The sequence below is a fragment of the Scheffersomyces amazonensis genome, assembly GCF_036850825.1.
Source record: "Scheffersomyces amazonensis strain UFMG-HMD-26.3 chromosome Unknown RJT21scaffold_6, whole genome shotgun sequence".
NCBI classification, from domain to species: domain Eukaryota; kingdom Fungi; phylum Ascomycota; class Pichiomycetes; order Serinales; family Debaryomycetaceae; genus Scheffersomyces; species Scheffersomyces amazonensis.
This window is the reverse complement of record NW_027042746.1, coordinates 577,535-597,243: the sequence shown is the minus strand read 5'-3', so window position 1 is coordinate 597,243 and position 19,709 is coordinate 577,535. Positions and strand designations below refer to the sequence as shown.

The window sequence follows — 19,709 nt, the reverse complement described above, 5'->3', positions numbered from 1 at the left end:
AACCATACTCCAATAAAGTACATGTAATACGTAATCGAGATCCCACACATTCGGGTTTATAAGCCGCATTCAAATCTTGTTGGGGGCAATGCATTGTTTAACAATATTTAATGTATGTGTCACGTGATGTGGCTGTTGATAATTTTTAAAATTGCAAATTTGCAATTTTTACGTCAAACATGCGACTTGGAGAGCCACCATAGTTGGAGCTATCTAAGGGTTAGATTTGGTAATGGTGCAAAAGCTTTACGATTGTATAATTTTGAATATAAATTATCAATTCTTTTAAGGAATTAACAATAATGACTAAAAATGTATGTTATTTCGCTTCCTCATGGAGATATTATTTCTCAAATCTAAGGCTTAGTTCTTAGTATACATCGGGCCTTTATTTTAAATCTAACTTCTCCAAGAAATATATAAACCACCTGAATACCAAGAATTATCAATAGTTTATTTTTTCTTGACTATTGTAATTTCCAACTATCAAAGTAGTAGTCCTTAATAAGGTTTTCTTGTCCTTGAAATACTGTCATTATAATTAGAGATGCCTATTGCAAAAATTGGGGGTCACAAAGCTTCCACTAAAAGTGAAGTATTCGATGGTTCATCACATGAATTTTCTTCAAATGAAATCTCTTCAAATGAAAAGAAAAACGCTAATGAAGTTGTAACTTTAAGATCTGTTGATTCAACTTCTTCAGAAGAATCTTTACTTTCAAAAAATCCTTTCTTAGATCCAAAGGTTGAAGAATACTACCGTGAAGTTTATCAAGCAGCTCATTATGAAAGTTACAAAGCATTTGATCCAACTTTCACCTGGACTCCAGAAGAAGAAACCAAATTAGTCAGAAAATTAAACTATAGAGTCGCTTTAACAGCCTGTCTTCTATTTGTCAGTTTACAAGTTGACAGAGGTAATTTGGCCCAAGCTGTTACAGATAATATGCTTCCCGAGCTTGGTTTAAATACCAATGATTACAATACTGGTAACACTATTTTCTTAATCGCTTTCTTATTAGCCGAAGTGCCATCACAATTAATTTCTAAAAAGCTTGGTCCTGATATTTTCATTCCAATCCAAATTTGTCTTTGGAGTATTATTGCTGCTTCTCAAGCTGCCTTGCAAGGTAAAGCTTCGTTCTATGCTACCAGAGCTTTAATTGGTTTATTAGAAGGTGGTTTTATTGCTGATTTAGTTTTATGGTTGAGTTATTTCTTCACTTCTAGAGAATTATCTACTAGATTATCTTGGTTTTGGGTTACTTTGTCTCTTGTTGGTATTTTCACCTCCTTGTTAGCATTCGGTATATTAAGATTAGGTGGTAAAGGTGGTTTAGAAGGTTGGAGATGGTTATTCTTAATTGAAGGTTTATTCACTTTAATCCTTGGTGTCTTGTCTTTCTATCTAATGGTTCCTTCTGCTGTACAAACCAAGAGTAAGTTACATCCAAAGGGTTGGTTTACTGAAAGAGAGGAGAAGATTGTTGTTAACAGAGTTTTAAGAGATGATCCAAGTAAGGGTACTATGCACAATCGTCAAGCTTTGAGTATTAAAATGATTTTCAAGAGTATAATGGATTACGATCTTTGGCCTGTCTATGCTATTGGTATTTATGCCTATATTGGTCAAAGTACTTTTGGTTCTTATTTTGGTCTTTTAAACAAACAATTAGGTTTCAGTACTTTCACCACTCAAGTTTTAAACATTCCAACCAATATTGTTCATATTGTTTTATTGTTGTTTATTACCTGGCTTTCAGAATTTGTTAAGGAAAGATCACTTGTTTGTATTCTTGCTCCACTTTATTCCACCCCATTTATTGCTATTATCAGATGGTGGCCAGGTTCGGGTAAGGAAAAATGGCCATCATATGTTTTGAACACCTTATTTTCCGGTCAACCATATATTCATGCTATTTGTGTCTCTTGGGTTTCTCGTAACTCCAACTCAGTCAGAACCAGATCCATCAGTTCTGCTGTTTATAATATGTTCGTGCAATTAGGTAACATTGCTGCTAACAATATTTATAGAAAGGATGATTTACCACTTTACCACAGAGGTAACACTCAATTATTCATCATCACTGTTACTTTAATCCCATTATTATTTTTAACTAAAGGTTACTATATCTGGAGAAACAATTCTAGAGATAAGATATGGAATGCCATGACTCCAGAAGAAAGAGAAGACTATATTAAAAATACCACTGATGAAGGTAACAAGAGATTGGATTTCAGATTTGACCATTGATCAATTCTCTTTCACTTGAATAGATGTTTTTAGTCATCCTTTGTTTGTGTTTTAAATTTATTCAATTCATTATATAGAAAGATAGATTATTTAGAATGCTTGACTTCTCTCACTTTCTTTCCAACATTTGATATGTATTTAGGAAATATATTCGGAATTATTTGTTTTATATTCAGTACCTTCATAAAAGCCTTCTAACGTGAAATTTATTTTTTAATATGATATAACCGATCGCAACTCACAGTTGCAGAGACTAAGCATAACATACATAACAAAAATTATATAAGCAATGTAAACTTTACTCTTACCTGGTTCCTTACTTAATCCAGGACTTTCCTTACAAAATAAGCATATAGTATATATTCCTTTAAATATATAAGTACATAAGCTTGTCTTATTATGTATCAATGAACTAAGCTCCTTCTTTCTTTATCTTCTATAACTAATTTCTCCTTGTTGAATAGTTATACCAAAGATTTTGCAACAAATTCGCTGCTACTATTTTTGTGTTGGTTTCTAGTCTCGTTCATTCAGATCCTTTTACCCATAACCCAGCCATTACAGCATAGAGCACACTACCCAATAGTTCAAAAGCCGAGATTATTTCCTCGCTTAAGTTTGTGTCAAATATATTTGTTGTATAAAGGAGTGGAACACAAAACTCCATACCGCAGTACTTTAATAAATCAAAAAAAGAAATTAAATCCCCACGTGGGTTTGAAATAGAAAGACATCTCGTAAATTAATTAAAGGTAAAAAATATTTTAGACTACTATACAGAGGGCCCACGTTGTCAAAGAATTTATTAACAATTAAGGAAAAAGCAGTCACTTCATACTAAAATTTTTCTTAGTTATTAGAAACTATTCAGGAAATCTATCACACGAGGTCTTTCCAAATCCACTTAGTCCCCTGGCATTAAAGTTTTATACTTTGGCATATTTTTTCTTAGGTACCAAGGCTTTATCAGACCTAAAGAGGCTATTTGTCGTACGACCGTTAACTAAATTGAGTAGGACCCTAATTATTATTGGTTGCATCAATCCTTATCATAATTTTTTAGCTTTAACTATTCGTATAATATTAAAACTATGAAATTTTCACATTCGTTAAAGTTTAATGCTGTACCTGAATGGCAAGATAATTATGTCAATTATCCTGCTTTAAAGAAGGTTATTTACAAATTGCAACAAGATCAAGTCAATCTTGCATCAAATGCTCCAAAAGATGGCGGAATTCCAGTTGAAAAAATAAACGATACAACTGTAACTCAGTTAGTTGATAATTATAAATTTAAGAAAGTTAAAGGAACAATTATTATTGAAGATGAAAATGAAGAAGATGAACCTGAAGGTACTGCAAATTCAAAATTTAGACCATCTCATTTAATTAAAAGATTTAAGAAATTAAATTATTCAGCTCCAAAACTCTCTGAAGTTGCATCTACTGATGATGATATTGAAAAATTTGCTGGTACATCATCTACTACTGGTAATAGTGAATTAAATCTTGGATCTATTGATAAGAACAAGCAATCATCTGTTGAATCATTCACTATTGAAGCTGATAATTCTACTATTATTTCTTTCAAATCTACAAGTAATAATAAGAATGGTAACTACTCCGATCCTTCATCATCATCCTTTGATCCATTAAAGGTTTTTACCAAGGATCTCTTAGTTGAGATGCACAAAATCAATGAATTTTATGAAACTAAAGAAACTGAAGTTTTTATTGCCTTTGATAATCTTATTAAGGATTTAGAAAGTAATAATGTTGATATCGATGATGTATTTAGATTTACTCAAGCTTATAATCTTGAAAATCCAGATGTTGTTAGTATGGATGATCATCATCAATATCATTTAAAATCTACTTTATCTAGAACTGTTACTAATGCTTCTGTTTTTGATCATATTAACCATTTAGGTAATGATCATGATAATCATTTCTCATCTGATTTAGAAAAACAAGCATTCATTGCTGCAGATTATGATGATGAAGATGAAGATGAAGAAGATGATGACGATGATGATCATCATAGTGATGATTCTGTTTTATTATCTCATCATGATTTTAATGTTAAGCAACAATTGAAAATTACTTTAAAGAAGAAATCTGTTGCTTTGTTCATTAATATCTCAGAATTGAAGTCTTTTATTGAATTAAATAAAGTTGGTTTTACTAAGATTTGTAAGAAGTTTGACAAGAGTTGTAACTATGCTATTAAAAATGATTTTATCAATCATTTCTTGCCAAATAATTCAAGAGTGTTCTTACCAGAAACCGTTGAAAACTTGGACTATAAGTTAAACCACATTGTAAAGGTTTATGCTTTCTTATCTGGAAAATTGAACTCAAGAACTACCCGTGAAGACTTAGAAAAGATTAAGGTTGAATTAAAATCACACTTAAGAGATCATATAGTTTGGGAAAGAAATACTGTCTGGAAAGATTTGTTATCATTAGAAAAGAAATCCTACAATTTAGAACTTGATGGTAATGCTACCCAAGCTAATAAAATGGGCGATGAAGGTCACCTAAAGAACAGTTTTATGTACGTTAGAATGTCAACTTACAAATATCCATTTAACATAAAGATTTTTGGCCGCGAAACATTTTCTGTCCCAACATCTTTGTTAACTTGGCAAGTTCTTAAATTAATTATCATTAGTGCTGTATTTGCTATTTTATTGACTGTTAAGACTTTTAATGATAAGGTTCAAGCTCGTTGTTTAGCTGTATTAGCTACTGCAGCAATGTTATGGGCTTCTGAAGCATTACCTCTTTTTGCAACTTCTATGCTTGTCCCATTATTATGTGTAACTTGTAAAGTTATTAAGGTTACTGGTACTGATACTCCAATGGATGCTGCTGATGCTGCTACTTACATTTTAGGTACTATGTGGAATTCAACTATTATGATTTTGGTTGGTGGTTTTACTTTAGCAGCTGCATTATCTAAATATAATATTGCTAAGGTTATTTCTTCTTATATTTTAGCATTTGCTGGTACTAAACCAAGAAATGTTTTAATCTCAATTATGTCGGTTGCTTTATTCTTATCCATGTGGATTTCCAATGTTGCAGCTCCAGTTTTATGTTTCTCATTAATTCAACCAGTTTTAAGAACATTACCAACTGATTCACCAGTATCTCAAGCAATGGTTTTAGGAATTGCATTAGCTTCTAATGTTGCAGGTATGGCTTCACCTATTGCTTCTCCTCAAAATGTTATTGCTTTAGAATACATGAACCCAAATCCAGGTTGGGGTAAATGGTTTGCCGTTGCTTTACCTGTTGCTATCCTTGCTATGATTGGTATTTGGGGTGAATTATGCTTAACCTTTAAAATCCATACTACTAAGCTTAAGGCATACAAACCAATTAGAGAAAAATTTACAGTTAAACAAATTTATATCAGTATTGTTTGTATTGCTACCATTTTATTATGGTGTGTTATGACAAAAATTGAGGGTACTTTTGGTCAAGCAGGTATTATTACTATTGTTCCAATTGTTTTATTATTCGGTCCTGGTTTATTAAAAGCCGATGATTTAAATAACTATCCATGGAGTATTGTCTTATTAGCCATGGGTGGTATTGCATTAGGTAACGCTGTTACTTCCTCAGGTTTATTAGCTACTATCGCTCATGCCTTACAAGAAAAGATTATGGACTTTAATGTCTTTGTTATTCTTGTCATTTTTGGTATTTTAATCTTGGTTGTTGCAACTTTTGTATCTCATACTGTTGCTGCATTAATTATTATTCCATTAGTTAAAGAAGTTGGAGAAAAATTACCTCATCCTCATCCTTTAATTTTAGTTATGGGTACTGCCTTATTAGCTTCTTCAGCTATGGGTTTACCAACTTCAGGTTTCCCTAATGTCACAGCTATCAGTATGACTGATGAAGTTGGTAAACCTTATTTAACTGTTAACACCTTCATTACAAGAGGTGTTCCAGCCTCTTTAATTGCATATGTTGTTGTCATTACTCTTGGTTATGGTATCATGCATTCATTAAACTTTTAAAAGTTTATTCATTTTTGCTTATTTATTTTTGGTTTTAGCTCATTTTTAGAATCTTGGTTTGAGATTCTTTGCATCTTTCATATGTTTGTACACTATTTAAAATTATTTTACTTGTTTTCTTATGTTTTGGACTTTCATCCCTCTGTGTATAATAGACATTATTGTAAATTTATTATTATCCTTATTGTAGTTCTACATTAAAATAAAGTTATTGTAATTCAAAATGTAATTATTAAATAAAAAAGTATACAGAAGCGTAAAAATTTGGTATAAAACAGTGAAGAAAATAGAGATTAACTTTAATGATGGGGCCCATACATTGCATCTTGCAAGTTTTGGTAAACGCCACTTAATTCAAGTTGTAAGAGGAGCTTACCTATAGGTGGAGACCAAGTTGGATCAGAAACAATGTATTCTAACCCTTCAGATAACATATTGGATTTTTGAGCTAAGCGGTAGTAGTAGTTAATATTGACGTTTTCTAAGACTCCAGATGAGTATAGATTTTTGACGAGACCAAGACTCATTTTACTGATGGAAGGACTCTGTAATATTTCTAATACTAAAGGAACAACAATGCCTGATTGATTAACTGCTATAAGAATATCTTCTAAAGAGCTACCCAAAAGCTCTGAATTCAATACTTGTGATGCTACATTATTAAGGAAATCTTGTAATGAACCTGAATATTCGTCAGTTGAATTGGAATCATCCCGCTTATGGAACCCATATGCGACGGATTTAGAATCTGTAGTTGCCGATGCATTAAGTCGCTTGTTTGGAGTAGTTTTAATTAAATCAGCAATGTAGTCAACAGTCAAATCATGTCCATTTCCTAAGCCAAGTAAGAGAAAACCTAGCCATGGTGAGTTAGAAAGACCCGGTCCTAAAACATTTCCTAATGTTTCTCTATTCTTATCATTAACAAGAAGTCCACCAGCTACTGATTCGATTATACCAGAAGCTTTCACAGCACTTAAAATAGCTGAGAAATTGACCGTAACGTTAAATCCTTCAATTACTCCACGACTACTCTTTAAAAGTTGAATAATGAAATTGGAAATCACTAGACTAGAGTTAGGATTGCTAGCCACTTCATTCAAAATGTCCAAAACTATTCCTGAATTGTTAACAATTTGTAATATATTGGTGATAGAATCAACTGTAGACTCATCTGCTCTTTTTACAAAAATATTCAGATTTTTAGCTACAAAATCACTGATGATCTGTTCTAATCTATCTTCATATTGATTTTCGTCTGACCAATCTTCAAGGATATCCACGACAGTTGGAGAATCCGCAGCTGTTATTGCTGTCGTGAAAAGAAGTATTACTGAAAATAATATATGTAATAATTTCATGCTATCTTAAGCCAATGCTATTTATGAATTGAACGAATGGTAAATTAGTGAATACTATCTTCAATATATGTAATGAATGTTGTGAATGCTGATACAAGCAGTTGCTCAACTAAATAAGAAAGAAGATAGTATTTAATAAATTTCAAAAAGTGATATATAAATTTGAATACTACAAAACCTTATTACAAACATTGCGAGAGATAAATGTCAAGAAAGTACTTTTACGTATTAAGTCTAAAGTTAAGATAATTTAAGATCAATAGGTATATCAGCAGTTACCAAAAAGGGTTAATGGCCATATACCTGCACACAGATTTCCGTATTAGGCAATACAACAAATTTGTGCAGAAGGATTTTTTCTTTGAAGTCTGGGGTAAAGTTGGGTATCGTATAGAAGAGTGATCCCAACATCTTGTTAATTCTAATTAATGGTCCAACAACATATATACATCAGTTCATTAACTTATTGAATATGGTGATTTATACTGTTAAGCTTTTGGACTTTAGTAAGTATACCAAAAACTTTTCTTGTGCCAATCCTCATGATGACTAAATGCACTTAAAAGTAAGCACCTGTATAAAATGGTCGCATTTGCTTTATTGGGAAATTAGATTTTTATCTCATCACATTGCCCAATTAGGCAACTTGGACGTTAAAAATTCTAAATGGGCAATTTTAATTAGCTTTACAGTATAGTGGTAATTGCCAAATTCTTCTTGACTGTAAATATTGGCGTCATTAAATATGTGTTTCAGTTCTTGTGTAATTCCTTTATAGATTTCAAACTGTTATGTACGGGTCAATTCTATTCGTATAGGGAATTTTGACATAATTTTATAAAATCTTTTTATATCCTTTTTCTTTTTATTACTACTCGTCAATCAATTCTTCTGGAACTTATAAAGAAAGTATTTCTTGAAAGTGCTTCATTCCAGTCCTTTGATATCTGTGTATGAGAAAATAAGCATAAACGATTGAATCCACTTAAAATAATACTAGAATGAAGCTTCTCCATTTTGTTTCATTTTTCATCATAGGATTGATCACCTATGTTACAGCCAGCAATAAAGTTCCACAAGTTGCTGCCATACAAGATACTAAATTTGAAATTACAGAATACTGGGAAGACATAATCTATTCTACTTTAGATGATGAACAAATTAAAGTATTGGAAGAATTGTTCCATCCACCTGTTGATTATTTATCAAAGAGAGATGCTGTTCAAAATACAGTTGCTGAAATATTAGTCATGGTGAATCAATCTGGAGTTATTTGGAATGTACTTGATGAGATTGCAGGTCATCCAGATAGAATTCAAACTCTTGCTAATTTTACAGCAGGTATTATTGGATCTATTAATATTTCGAATATTGATTTTTCGGCACTTTATTCTACAGCTAGCTCGTACAATGCTACGGGTCTTCTTAAAGAAGTTGAAAAGTCAGGATTAATAACATCACTCTTGGATGGAATATTGCTAGATGCTAGTTATCGTCCAGTATTAGTAGATTTGATTTACAGAATTGTCATATCTCAAAAGAATACACTTTTATATATTATTAAAGGTGTTTTCCATAAGAGAGACTTATCCGTATCTCAGCTCACACAGGACGAGTTTTCCGATTTAGTTAAGAGAGCTAGTGATGAATTTTCTGGAAGTATAACTTCCTTTATAGGTAATCTTGCTGAACAAGTCCTCGGTTCACAAATCTTTGTCAATGCTACTGGAGATGTCCTTGATGCATTAAATGACACCCAATTTTTAACTTATACAGTCAAGAGATTTATTGCAGATGAAGCTTATCAAAACATGACTGCATTGTTGATTCATGATATCATGGCAACTGGAGCAATAAATATTCAAGGAGCTTTAGCCAGTTTAAAAAATCTTAATGTTACAGCCCTTGTAGCTGTCGCTGTAAGTCAACCCAAAGTCGTTTCAGCATTTATTGGAAATTTATTATCCAGTGGTAGCAATCTTAGTCCAGAAATTACTAGTTCATTGGGTAAGTATGCTGGAGCAGTTAAACAAATTATTTTAGGTTTAGAATCTAAGGGTCTTTTTGCTCAATTAAATACTTATATCTTTTCAAGTTCATATTCACCACCTTCAGCTACTGCTACTCCTACAACTACGTCTGTTGGAAATTCTACAAATGTAAATAAAGCCGCTGAAGTTTCAACAACCTTAGCTTCATCATTTATTGGAAGCTCAACAGGTTCTGGATCACCAACAACTTCATCATCTTCAGGCTTAGCTGTTGCTACTAACAACTATAACGTTCCAGTGATAAAAGCCCTCTTCTACATACAATCACTCATTTTTGGAGGAGCATTCCTCATGATTTAACGGAATACCCTCTGCATTTAATTTTTATTCTTTCGATTCGTTAGCCAATTTATTATAGTATATTATTTATATATATAATTCTCTCGGCCATTTTATACCATTTTCTGTTTGTTTGTTAATACAAAACTTTTATTATATTTAAGGTGTAAAAATTATAGGGTCCTTATCAGCCGAAACTGATTCCCCTTTGGGAAGCATGCGGCTGTCGCCCCATCAGATACAGGAATACTGTTTTCCACCTCCACATGCTTAAATATATTTAAAACATTGAACATATCTCCATTTATACCACATTTCAAAGTGTAGTTGGTTTCAAACAGGGAGACAAAGTTGTCTGGTCCAAGTTCCTTGTTTAAATCTCTTCGAAGGACCCTAGGCTCGAATTGTAAGTACAATAGTCTACTTCAATAAGGTATAATGTCTAATTTCAAATCTATGGATCAAGGGCATCTCAAACTTTCGGAAATAGGAAAATCATTTCGTGATCGTTCCATGTCTCCAAATACTCCTTACCAAGATCTTGAAGCTCAAAATTTAACTCAATCATTTCATAGTGAAGATGAGTCCAATAACGAAGATGAAGATGCAGATGAAGATGATGAAGATGATGAACCAGTTCCAATTTTATCACATAGTTGGGCACCTACTAGTGTTCTTGGAGCATCAAAACAAGCTGTTTCAGCTCCTCAAACTCCAAAATTTTATAAAAGTTCAAGTATTGCAGGTCCACCCACTTCTCAGTTGAGTGGTCTTCCACCATTACATCGTACAATATCTAACCCTAGTCAAATAACTAAGGAAGATTTGAATAAACTACAGTCATTCACTAAAAATTATATTATTCCAGCTGCAAAATGGGCTTATTCTCCAATAAGCTCTAAGGTTAAACCTTCATCAGCAAGTTCAAATAATGTTGTTAAATACAAAATAGAATACTCTGTATTCAAACCATTGAGGCATTTACGACCCATTAAATCAGAGAAGGATTTTATTATTCATTGGAGAAAAATAGTGGAGGATGAAACTAATGAACCATTTGATTTTCCAGCAAATTTTATTACTAAAGCATCTTTTAATAATATAATTGATGAAGTAGTTAAAGTTATAGAAGAGGAACAAATCTTTCCAGAAAGAATTGCTGCTGGATCTTCAGGAAGTTATTTTGTGTATAATCGAAATAATAAAAACCCTCAAGTACTTGAAAGAGTGGGTGTTTTTAAACCCAAGGATGAAGAACCTTATGGTCCAGTATCACCTAAATGGACTAAATGGTTACATCGTACATTTTTTCCATGTTTCTTTGGTAGGTCATGTTTAATTCCTAATCTTGGTTATATTAGTGAAGCAGCAGCTACAGTTATGGATCAACAATTATTGTCATATATTGTCCCACATACTGAAGTCATTAATTTACGATCTCCCACATTTTATTATTCGTATTTTGATAAATCAGAAGTTATTAATAAGTTACCTCAAAAGATTGGTTCGTTTCAATTATTCTTAAAGGGCTATACAGAGTCTATTAATTGGCTTCGATCATATCCCATTCCAAATGATGTATCTACATTACCCCAGACTTCAGAAGTAATTATTGGTGAAGATGAGACGGTTCAAGATACTCAATTCAAATGGTCCAAGACAAGTCTTAGACAATTCCGAGAAGAGATTGAAAAATTGGTTATTTTGGATTATATAATTAGAAATACTGATAGAGGATTAGATAATTGGATGATTAAGATTGAATGGATTTTAAAAAGGAAGACAAAGAATGGGTCTAAGATTTATACTCCAATTGTAAAGATTGGAGCTATTGATAATGGCTTGGCATTCCCTTGGAAAAGACCCGATGCTTGGAGATCATTCCCCTTTGGTTGGTTATTCTTACCATTATCTATTATTGGTCAACCATTTTCTTTAAGAACAAGAAATCATTATTTACCATTATTAACTTCAAAGTTTTGGTGGGAACAAACTGTTGAAAAATTACGTGCTACTTTTGAAAAAGATAATGATTTCTCTCATAGATTATGGTTAAAACAATTGGCAGTATTGAAGGGTCAAGCATTTAATGTAGTTGAAATATTAAAGTTAAGTTATGCTGGTCCATTAGAGTTGACAAGACGAGAAAATTTGGAAGTTATTGATGAAGTAATTAGCGTTCCTAAACTGGTAACTAACAATAAGCTCCTTAGAGAGATGCAACAAAGCATATATGACATTGGAGGATATGAAAATGGATATCTGCCTTATACGCCACGGATTAATGAAGAAGAAGAAGAAGATGATGATGATGAGGAAGATGAAGAAGAAGGTGAGGGAGATAGTAATATTAGTGAAGAAAATGGACATGAAGAAATTATAAGTCCAATTAGTACCAACGTATTAGTGGCCGATACGACTCCATTATTAGCTGGATCACCTGATATTCAATATAAAGGAAGATATCTTGAAGATATTAATGGATTTGAATATAATCTTCAACATGATGCTAGTTCGAATTATCAAGAAAGGTCTAATACTACGGCAGTTATAGAGAGGATAATTAAAGCTAATAGTCAACCACCTGTATTTACATGGTGTTAAGAATAGTTATTTTCTATACACATCTAATGTATTATATATAAATATATATATATATATATATATTTATTTATTTATGAGCATATTTTTCAAGGTAAACATCATGAAGTTTATCACTATCAATTTTAAAATCGTCTTCATTGATTTTGAGGAGTCCAATACTTTCTTTAATTCTAAATTGAACTACCGATACAAGACCATAAATTAAACTTAATATTGGTGTAGATACTCCATTTTTAGCAGCAATCTTAAGAGGATTACCTAATATAATTTCTAATTCCATTAATTGATTCTTCTTTTGATCAACACACATAGATGGAGAATAAAAGAGTCCATCACCAATATGAATGAATTTTTCAATTTTTTCTTCTTCATCAATTTCTACTCCTTCAGATTTAGCAATAGAAATAAGTTCTCTCATTGCTGGTCTAAATATACTATCATTTAAACCATTAATTTGACATCTAGTAACATCAATATTAAGAATAGCAGTAACTGGATTAAATACTGAATTATAAATAAGTTTTTCCCATCTAGTTTGTGATACATTTTCATCTACTCTAATGAAATTTAAATCATTATCATTCTTATATATATGAATAAAATTTTCAATAATTTGACGTACTTTTGGAGATGATTCCTTTTTAAAATCTCCAAGAAATACATTATCAGGACCTTTATTTTCAATAATTCCATTATAATTGGTTGAACCAATATGAGTTACTGCACTAAGAATTACATTTTTAGGAAATGCTTGATGCATTGGAGTATCAATTCCAATACCATTTTGCATAAGAAGAATTGTTGATTTATCACTAACTGCTGGTTTAATAATTTCTTCACAAGTCATTTTACCATCAGGAATATTTTTAGTAGTAACTATAATATAATCAAATTCTCCATATTTAGCAGCATCTTCAACAGATTTGGCTACATTATGAGGTCTCCAATTTTCTATATGACCATAAGTACATGAATTAATAGTAAATCCTTTATCAATTATCTTTTGATAATCAGATCGAACAACAAGTGTTACATTCGATCTCTTTCTAGTCCATAATGATAACGCAGCAATGGTTCCTACACCTCCAGAACCAACCACTAAGACTTTTGGTAATTGAGCTAATGACATTTCAACCCTAATGCTGTCTCTCTAAAAGTGACGAAACAAAGTAAAACAAAAGAGTAACAGGAACTTTTTCACATCTTAAATAATTGACGTATTTTGCGGGCTGATATATTGCACAAAAAATTTGGGTGGTGTCCGAAAGAGGAGTGAAAATGCGACCGCTTTACGGAGTATGAGTCAGTTCGTACAGAGACTAGACAATCGGTTATGACGCAAAGGGTTAGTTATCTTTACTATTAAGGTACTGTATAACAATAATGAAATGAAAAGAAATATCTATGAATAATTTTATATTGTACTAATCTATAAATCGACTTTTAGTAACAGAGATGTAAATTCACCGGGACCATCATAGTCGTAATAGGGTCTGGCTTGAATAATTTTTAATTCAAAATATTTCATTGAATCTGCGTCATTAATTTTACCAACAACTGTGGATGGAGTTGTCTTTTTATGAGCTTGAGCTTGATTGAATTGTTTTATGCCTAATGAATGAGTTAATTTAAGGGTTTTAGACATAATAGTCAATACCTGATTGACTGAGCGAGATAAAACTCTTACATCATCATTAAGATTTTGTAAATTTGTGTATAGTTTGTCTAATAATAGGGCAGAGAATAAATCTCCTACACCCGTGAAATATGACTTTATAATATTAATTTTAAATATTTCAACATGATTAATTGCTGATATACTTGAACATGCACAGTAGATATATCCATCTCCATTACTATTTGAAGAATCTTCTTGATCATCAAATATTGATGCATTTAAACTAGTGATTACGACGTATTTGATATTATGAACGAGATGTAATTTGGCCATGGCAATCTTTAAATCGGCTACCGATTTAATAGGAGAATCAATAAGTAATTCTAGTTCAAATTGATTTGGAGTTATTATATCGACAATATGACGATCTAAAAATGATCTATATTGTGTTATACATGATTCATCGACATAAAGATAATTATTATCTCCCATTACTGGATCTAACAAATAAAGTAAAGGATTTTGAGATGTCAGTTTTAATTCTGTTATGGCATCCCCAATGCATGCAATTAATTTCGAATTAGGAACATATCCAGTTAATACTGCAGTATAAGGTATATGTAATCCATGAAAAAGTTGATGAAGGATCGGTTTTAATTCATTAGATTCATCTATACTGGTTCCTTTAAATGATCCATAACCTGTATGATTTGAAAAATTAACGGTATTAATATTATCAACTTCCCATCCTTGAGTTTGTAAGGGGAATATAGCGGCCTTACCTCCGACATAGCCATGAACGACATGTGATTGTATGGATAATACCGATTTCGACATGGATATTGTATTGGGTATCGGTTCGAGTATTAGTGGCTGAGTAACACTCAAAATATCTTTCAAATCAAGTAAAGGCAACCCTTAACTATAACTGCTTTAGCTATATTGTGACTCTTAAAAAAATTTGATAGATGTGCATCAGAGTTAATTTTTTCACATGATCTTGAACGTGATTGACAATCACATGACCTTTGTGCGTATATTTAGTTGCAAAACTTGTGCTACGTGTTTAGATTTAAATATGACGTAGACAGTAAGATAGCAACTATTTATCCGGGGAGAAAGGGTATAGGTTTTTTGATCGTATTATTGAGTATATGTATTTATTAATCTAAATATATAGCAAATCGGATTTTTAATCTCTAGCGAACGCATTATACAGGATAAATTTTACCAATAGCCGAATGATGGGTCAATAATGGTTATTCTAATCACTTAGTCATCTGCAAAGAATACGAAGTCGATCTGCATGCATTTGGTACCCATGAGTGGATTTGCAGATAGTAAAGCAGTAAAACGGTAAAAAATAAAGTATATTCCCTTATTCTTTGACCCACAAATTTTATGTAATGAAAATATCTATATGCATAATCCCTTATTCGCTTCACAAGTTTTAAATCGTCTAATAATTAGAAGTAAGTTTAACCGTACATGATATTTTCTTTCTTGAAAGAATTTCAATTTATGGATAAATTCTTGACTTTTATCCCTGCGAAGGAGTCAATTAATATTAACACACTGAAAGTAAGTTATAAAAAATAACACCTCCTCTTGGCAATATTATAAATTATGATGAAAAATATAATATTAATAATGCTGTACCCTTGACTACTGATAATATTTCGAATAAAACCTTACATGATGAAAATATTTCATGAATAATAATTGTAGAGCTTCCAGAAGCTCTTGAATATTCAGTGAGAAAATAGAATAAATATCAGTTCGATAGAATATCCGAATGAATTTTTTTCAAATATGCAGTGGTGCAGTGGATTAACATTTGAAGGAATAACCGAATGGACTAATTTATCCAATATTTGTAATATATGCAGTGTATACGGTTCTTCCAGTACAAATCTCTGATTAAATGTAGAGAAAATTAAAATCTGGTGCATGAAATATGAGGTGATCTGGTGAATGAAAATGAGGAAACAAAATCTACATAAAACATAAAAAGTGGTTAAATTGGGCGTGTATATACCGTTACTATGTTTGAGTAAGGGTATATTCTACATATATTGCAAGCTATGAAACTTGTATTTATACTGAGTCGGAAGTTTTCTGTGTTAGCATCCTTAATAAAGATGAAATTTATGAAACGCATATAGTAGACTCTTGGAATGTTCTCTCGCGTGTAACAATAGAAACAGTGCGCAACAAAGCCGATTATATGAGCCAAGAAATCTGACAAATAAAAGAGAAGCTGTAGATAGGGTTTGATGAGGTTGAACGTAAGAATGGTTCGGTTTGAATGTCTAAAATGAACTCAAATATCTGTGCTTCGGTTTGAATGTTTAAAATGAACTCAGATGTCTGTGCAGTACGATACGGCAAACCCTAAAGTTAATTTGAGAAAATTTTGATATTAAGCTTTACAAGACTATCATGCTAGATCTTAATAGAGAACATAAGCGATGATCGAAGATCCAACAAGTCATAGTTGGACCAATATGATCATACAAAATGATATGATAAAATGAAATGTTGAAGTGATCTACTACTTACTTGGCTTACTTCATCGGCATTTATTTAGTCACGCTCCTGATGATAAAGGGTCTAGAAAAAAAAAATCGATCTCTTCGATTTGCATTATTAACAATTGGGGAGATAATAAAATTCCGCTTACAATGGGAGATGAACAATATAAATTTTTCATCAGAAAATAGTAATCTGATGATGTTGAAAAATGCAATAAACATATTTTACTGGCTTATTATGAAGAAAATTAATATTCGATGTATAAGGTTCTTAAGATTATAAAATCTATTTTAGAAACAAGTTAGTCGATAGTTACATGACCTCCACAGTAATGGACCATTTAAGGATTAAGTTATTCAACGAATACGAAAGTTACACAATGGATCTCAATTGATTACATTAATTAGCGGAGATAATTACCGCAAACCACTGTTTCATTGACAGTTACATTTGTATGAATTGAAGGACTCATTTGACATTCAAAGGCGGCTCCATACATCTCCACTTTCTCTGACACCCACAACCACTTGCAAATTTGTAATCAATGATATTCCTTATTGGATGGAAACTGAGACGAAAATGGAAGTAACAGGGTTATAATGTACGTAATTTAAAATTGTGTTGATTTTTTAAAATAAAATATCATACAGATCGAAAGAGAGGTGCATCGCATAAAAGGATTGTATAACGAACGCACTGAAAAGTATGGAATTAACCGAGCGGCTCTACCACATTAATAACCTACCTCATGCAATTAACACACCAGTTTATTACATTTTGACACTTATGGAAATTAATTGCTATCTTCTACCCCATGTAGCTCCTTTTCGTACATTTTTGCAAAGGATAGAAGGGTTATCACCGATGAACAGGCGGGTTCTGAAATTAATTAGATTGAAATCTCATTAAAATTAATTAAAATAAATTACATCGAGAGAAAATTGTGTAGTTTGACTATTTTGTTTAAAGATTTGAGATGATGAAGAATTATTTAGTTCATGAATGAATCTATATTAAAATACGTCATAGAAAGATTACGACCAGATTATTATTATGAGCCCATAGATAATATATGTAAAGAAAGAATAACGTGAAAAATTCATCACATTCGCCCATTGTACTAAATTTAATTTATGTGATCTTATTTTTATTTTTATCTTAAACTTAGTTTTTTTTTTTTGAATTTATTTTTTTTTCCTTTAAAAAAATTTATTTCAATTTATTTTTTGTTTATTTTATGATCTTTGTTTGTGGAATTCAAGAAAAAAGGAGTCGTTAACTATGGGAATTTTGGTTTTTACACTGCCCACATTCTCAAATTTAACTTTTCCTCACTTGGGAAAAAATGCTATATAAATATTAATCGGTTGTCCACTTTTTCTTCCTTTGAATTTATCAGCACCTCAATTAATACAATACTTACTAGTCAATATAAAACGGTAAGGTATAGCTGGCAAATAATTAATTAACAAAGCCAAGATTACACAGGTGTAATTAATTTTTAAGGATTCCGAATAGATTATTGTATCTACCCTCCCTCTACTAACAAAATATGTTGACGAGTGATTCATCAAATTCAATTCCTACTGATCTCAACTTCAAAACATCTTTGCCTCCAAGAAAGAGAGCAAAGACTAAAGAAGAGAAAGAACAACGTAGAGTTGAAAGAATTCTTCGTAATAGAAGAGCTGCTCATGCTTCACGTGAGAAGAAGAGAAAGCATGTTGAATACCTTGAATCTTATGTACTTAAATTAGAAGCTAATTTACAATCTTTAACTACTAATTTTAATCTGGTCTCTGGTTTATTATCATCTGATCAATTAAGTTCAATTAAATTAATTGATTTACAAGATGTCGAAGATTTAAAACAAAAGATTCACCAAAATTTAAATAGTTCGGCTGCTTCTTTTACTGCTGGTAATGGTTCATCTTCGAAAAGAAAAATTGATGATGATGACGAAGAAGAATTAGATGATGACTTAGATGAAGAAGAATCAACTAATAATACAACTAGTTCTGCTACTCCTGTACCTACTACTGTAAAAAGTGAAGATACTACTTCTGCAAAAATAACACCATCCCCTCAATTCCAATATAAGAAAATAAAACTTGAATCTCAAGAACCAGAATTATCCCAAGGATTAATTCAACCAAATGAAAATATAAATAATACTTATTATAATTATTTAAGTCCAGTATCTATGAATTCTCCAATGAATTCTCCAATTGACTTAACCTTATCTAAACAATATCAACAACAATATCAATTACTCAACCTTGATTCTAATGTTCCTTCATTGACTTCTGCTTATGAAATGGGGCAAAATTCAGAAGTAATTTTGTCCGCATTGTCAAACTACTGTCCTTCAGTTATTATCGTGTGAAGAAAGTTCATTCAATAATAATATATTATTTCATTATGAATTCATATTTGAAAGTTCTCTGCTTGTCTGCCACTCCCTACCATGATTGTACAACTTTATTAATCATATTTCAACTACAAAATTCTTAATTCTAGAGTTAACTTTTATATTTGTTATTAGTTGACTAATTCTATATAAATTCGTTTTGGGAATTACTTTTACTTCAAGATTACATTTCAATCTTATCAGAGAGAGATGTATATTAATTTACGCTCTTTAGCCAGGTGGTTAAATTGGAAGTAAATTAATATACGTGGAAATTTCTCAATGACAAGTATGAAAGGTAATATTGATAACCCAATTTGAGTTTAACTACTATTAGATCAATATTAAGTATAATGGTTGATTCTATCAAGACCGGTACCATCTTAATGAATTAGGAATTGAGATTGATTACTAATTTGAATTCATCATTTTCATGTTATTTATGGGAGGTGCGCAATGATTTATAGCATCGAGTTAATTTTCTTTATGATTTCCATAATCATACTATTTCCACGTATAATACTTGACGGACTCTGGCATTGTTGGTCTGCAGCACCAAT

General features: G+C 31.5%; 8 protein-coding genes across 8 annotated transcripts; 5 read left to right on the top strand and 3 right to left on the bottom strand. All coding sequences in view use genetic code 12, as the record gives it.

Annotated features, from left to right (window-relative positions):
* Nucleotides 1-547: 547 nt before the first annotated feature.
* On the top strand, nucleotides 548-2,254 carry RJT21DRAFT_133376 (major facilitator superfamily domain-containing protein; the record flags this gene model as incomplete). The annotated part of the gene is made up of 1 exon (XM_064883192.1): nucleotides 548-2,254. The coding sequence occupies one exon, from the start codon at nucleotides 548-550 to the stop codon at nucleotides 2,252-2,254; it is 1,707 nt and encodes a 568-aa protein (XP_064736798.1).
* Nucleotides 2,255-3,036: 782 nt separating this feature from the next.
* Nucleotides 3,037-6,448, top strand: PHO87 (SPX domain-containing inorganic phosphate transporter). Its single transcript, XM_064882364.1, has one exon. The coding sequence runs from the start codon at nucleotides 3,346-3,348 to the stop codon at nucleotides 6,289-6,291; it is 2,946 nt and encodes a 981-aa protein (XP_064736797.1). The 5' UTR covers nucleotides 3,037-3,345; the 3' UTR covers nucleotides 6,292-6,448.
* Nucleotides 6,449-6,502: 54 nt separating this feature from the next.
* On the bottom strand, nucleotides 6,503-7,877 carry RJT21DRAFT_122343 (uncharacterized protein). The gene has a single exon (XM_064882363.1). The coding sequence runs from the start codon at nucleotides 7,650-7,652 to the stop codon at nucleotides 6,591-6,593; it is 1,062 nt and encodes a 353-aa protein (XP_064736796.1). The 5' UTR covers nucleotides 7,653-7,877; the 3' UTR covers nucleotides 6,503-6,590.
* Nucleotides 7,878-8,653: 776 nt separating this feature from the next.
* On the top strand, nucleotides 8,654-10,003 carry PGA45 (Pga45p; the record flags this gene model as incomplete). The annotated part of the gene is made up of 1 exon (XM_064883054.1): nucleotides 8,654-10,003. One exon carries the CDS (start codon nucleotides 8,654-8,656, stop codon nucleotides 10,001-10,003), a length of 1,350 nt encoding a protein of 449 aa, XP_064736795.1.
* Nucleotides 10,004-10,147: 144 nt separating this feature from the next.
* On the top strand, nucleotides 10,148-12,650 carry RJT21DRAFT_122341 (1-phosphatidylinositol 4-kinase). Its single transcript, XM_064882362.1, has one exon. The coding sequence runs from the start codon at nucleotides 10,421-10,423 to the stop codon at nucleotides 12,584-12,586; it is 2,166 nt and encodes a 721-aa protein (XP_064736794.1). The 5' UTR covers nucleotides 10,148-10,420; the 3' UTR covers nucleotides 12,587-12,650.
* On the bottom strand, nucleotides 12,636-13,801 carry RJT21DRAFT_122340 (uncharacterized protein). Its single transcript, XM_064882361.1, has one exon. The coding sequence runs from the start codon at nucleotides 13,713-13,715 to the stop codon at nucleotides 12,654-12,656; it is 1,062 nt and encodes a 353-aa protein (XP_064736793.1). The 5' UTR covers nucleotides 13,716-13,801; the 3' UTR covers nucleotides 12,636-12,653.
* Nucleotides 13,802-15,324, bottom strand: BUD16 (putative pyridoxal kinase). The gene has a single exon (XM_064882360.1). It carries the CDS (start codon nucleotides 15,039-15,041, stop codon nucleotides 14,016-14,018), a length of 1,026 nt encoding a protein of 341 aa, XP_064736792.1. The 5' UTR covers nucleotides 15,042-15,324; the 3' UTR covers nucleotides 13,802-14,015.
* A 2,967-nt stretch (nucleotides 15,325-18,291) lies between these two features.
* On the top strand, nucleotides 18,292-19,125 carry HAC1 (transcription factor; the record flags this gene model as incomplete). Its single annotated transcript, XM_064880365.1, has 1 exon — nucleotides 18,292-19,125. One exon carries the CDS (start codon nucleotides 18,292-18,294, stop codon nucleotides 19,123-19,125), a length of 834 nt encoding a protein of 277 aa, XP_064736791.1.
* Nucleotides 19,126-19,709: the final 584 nt, after the last annotated feature.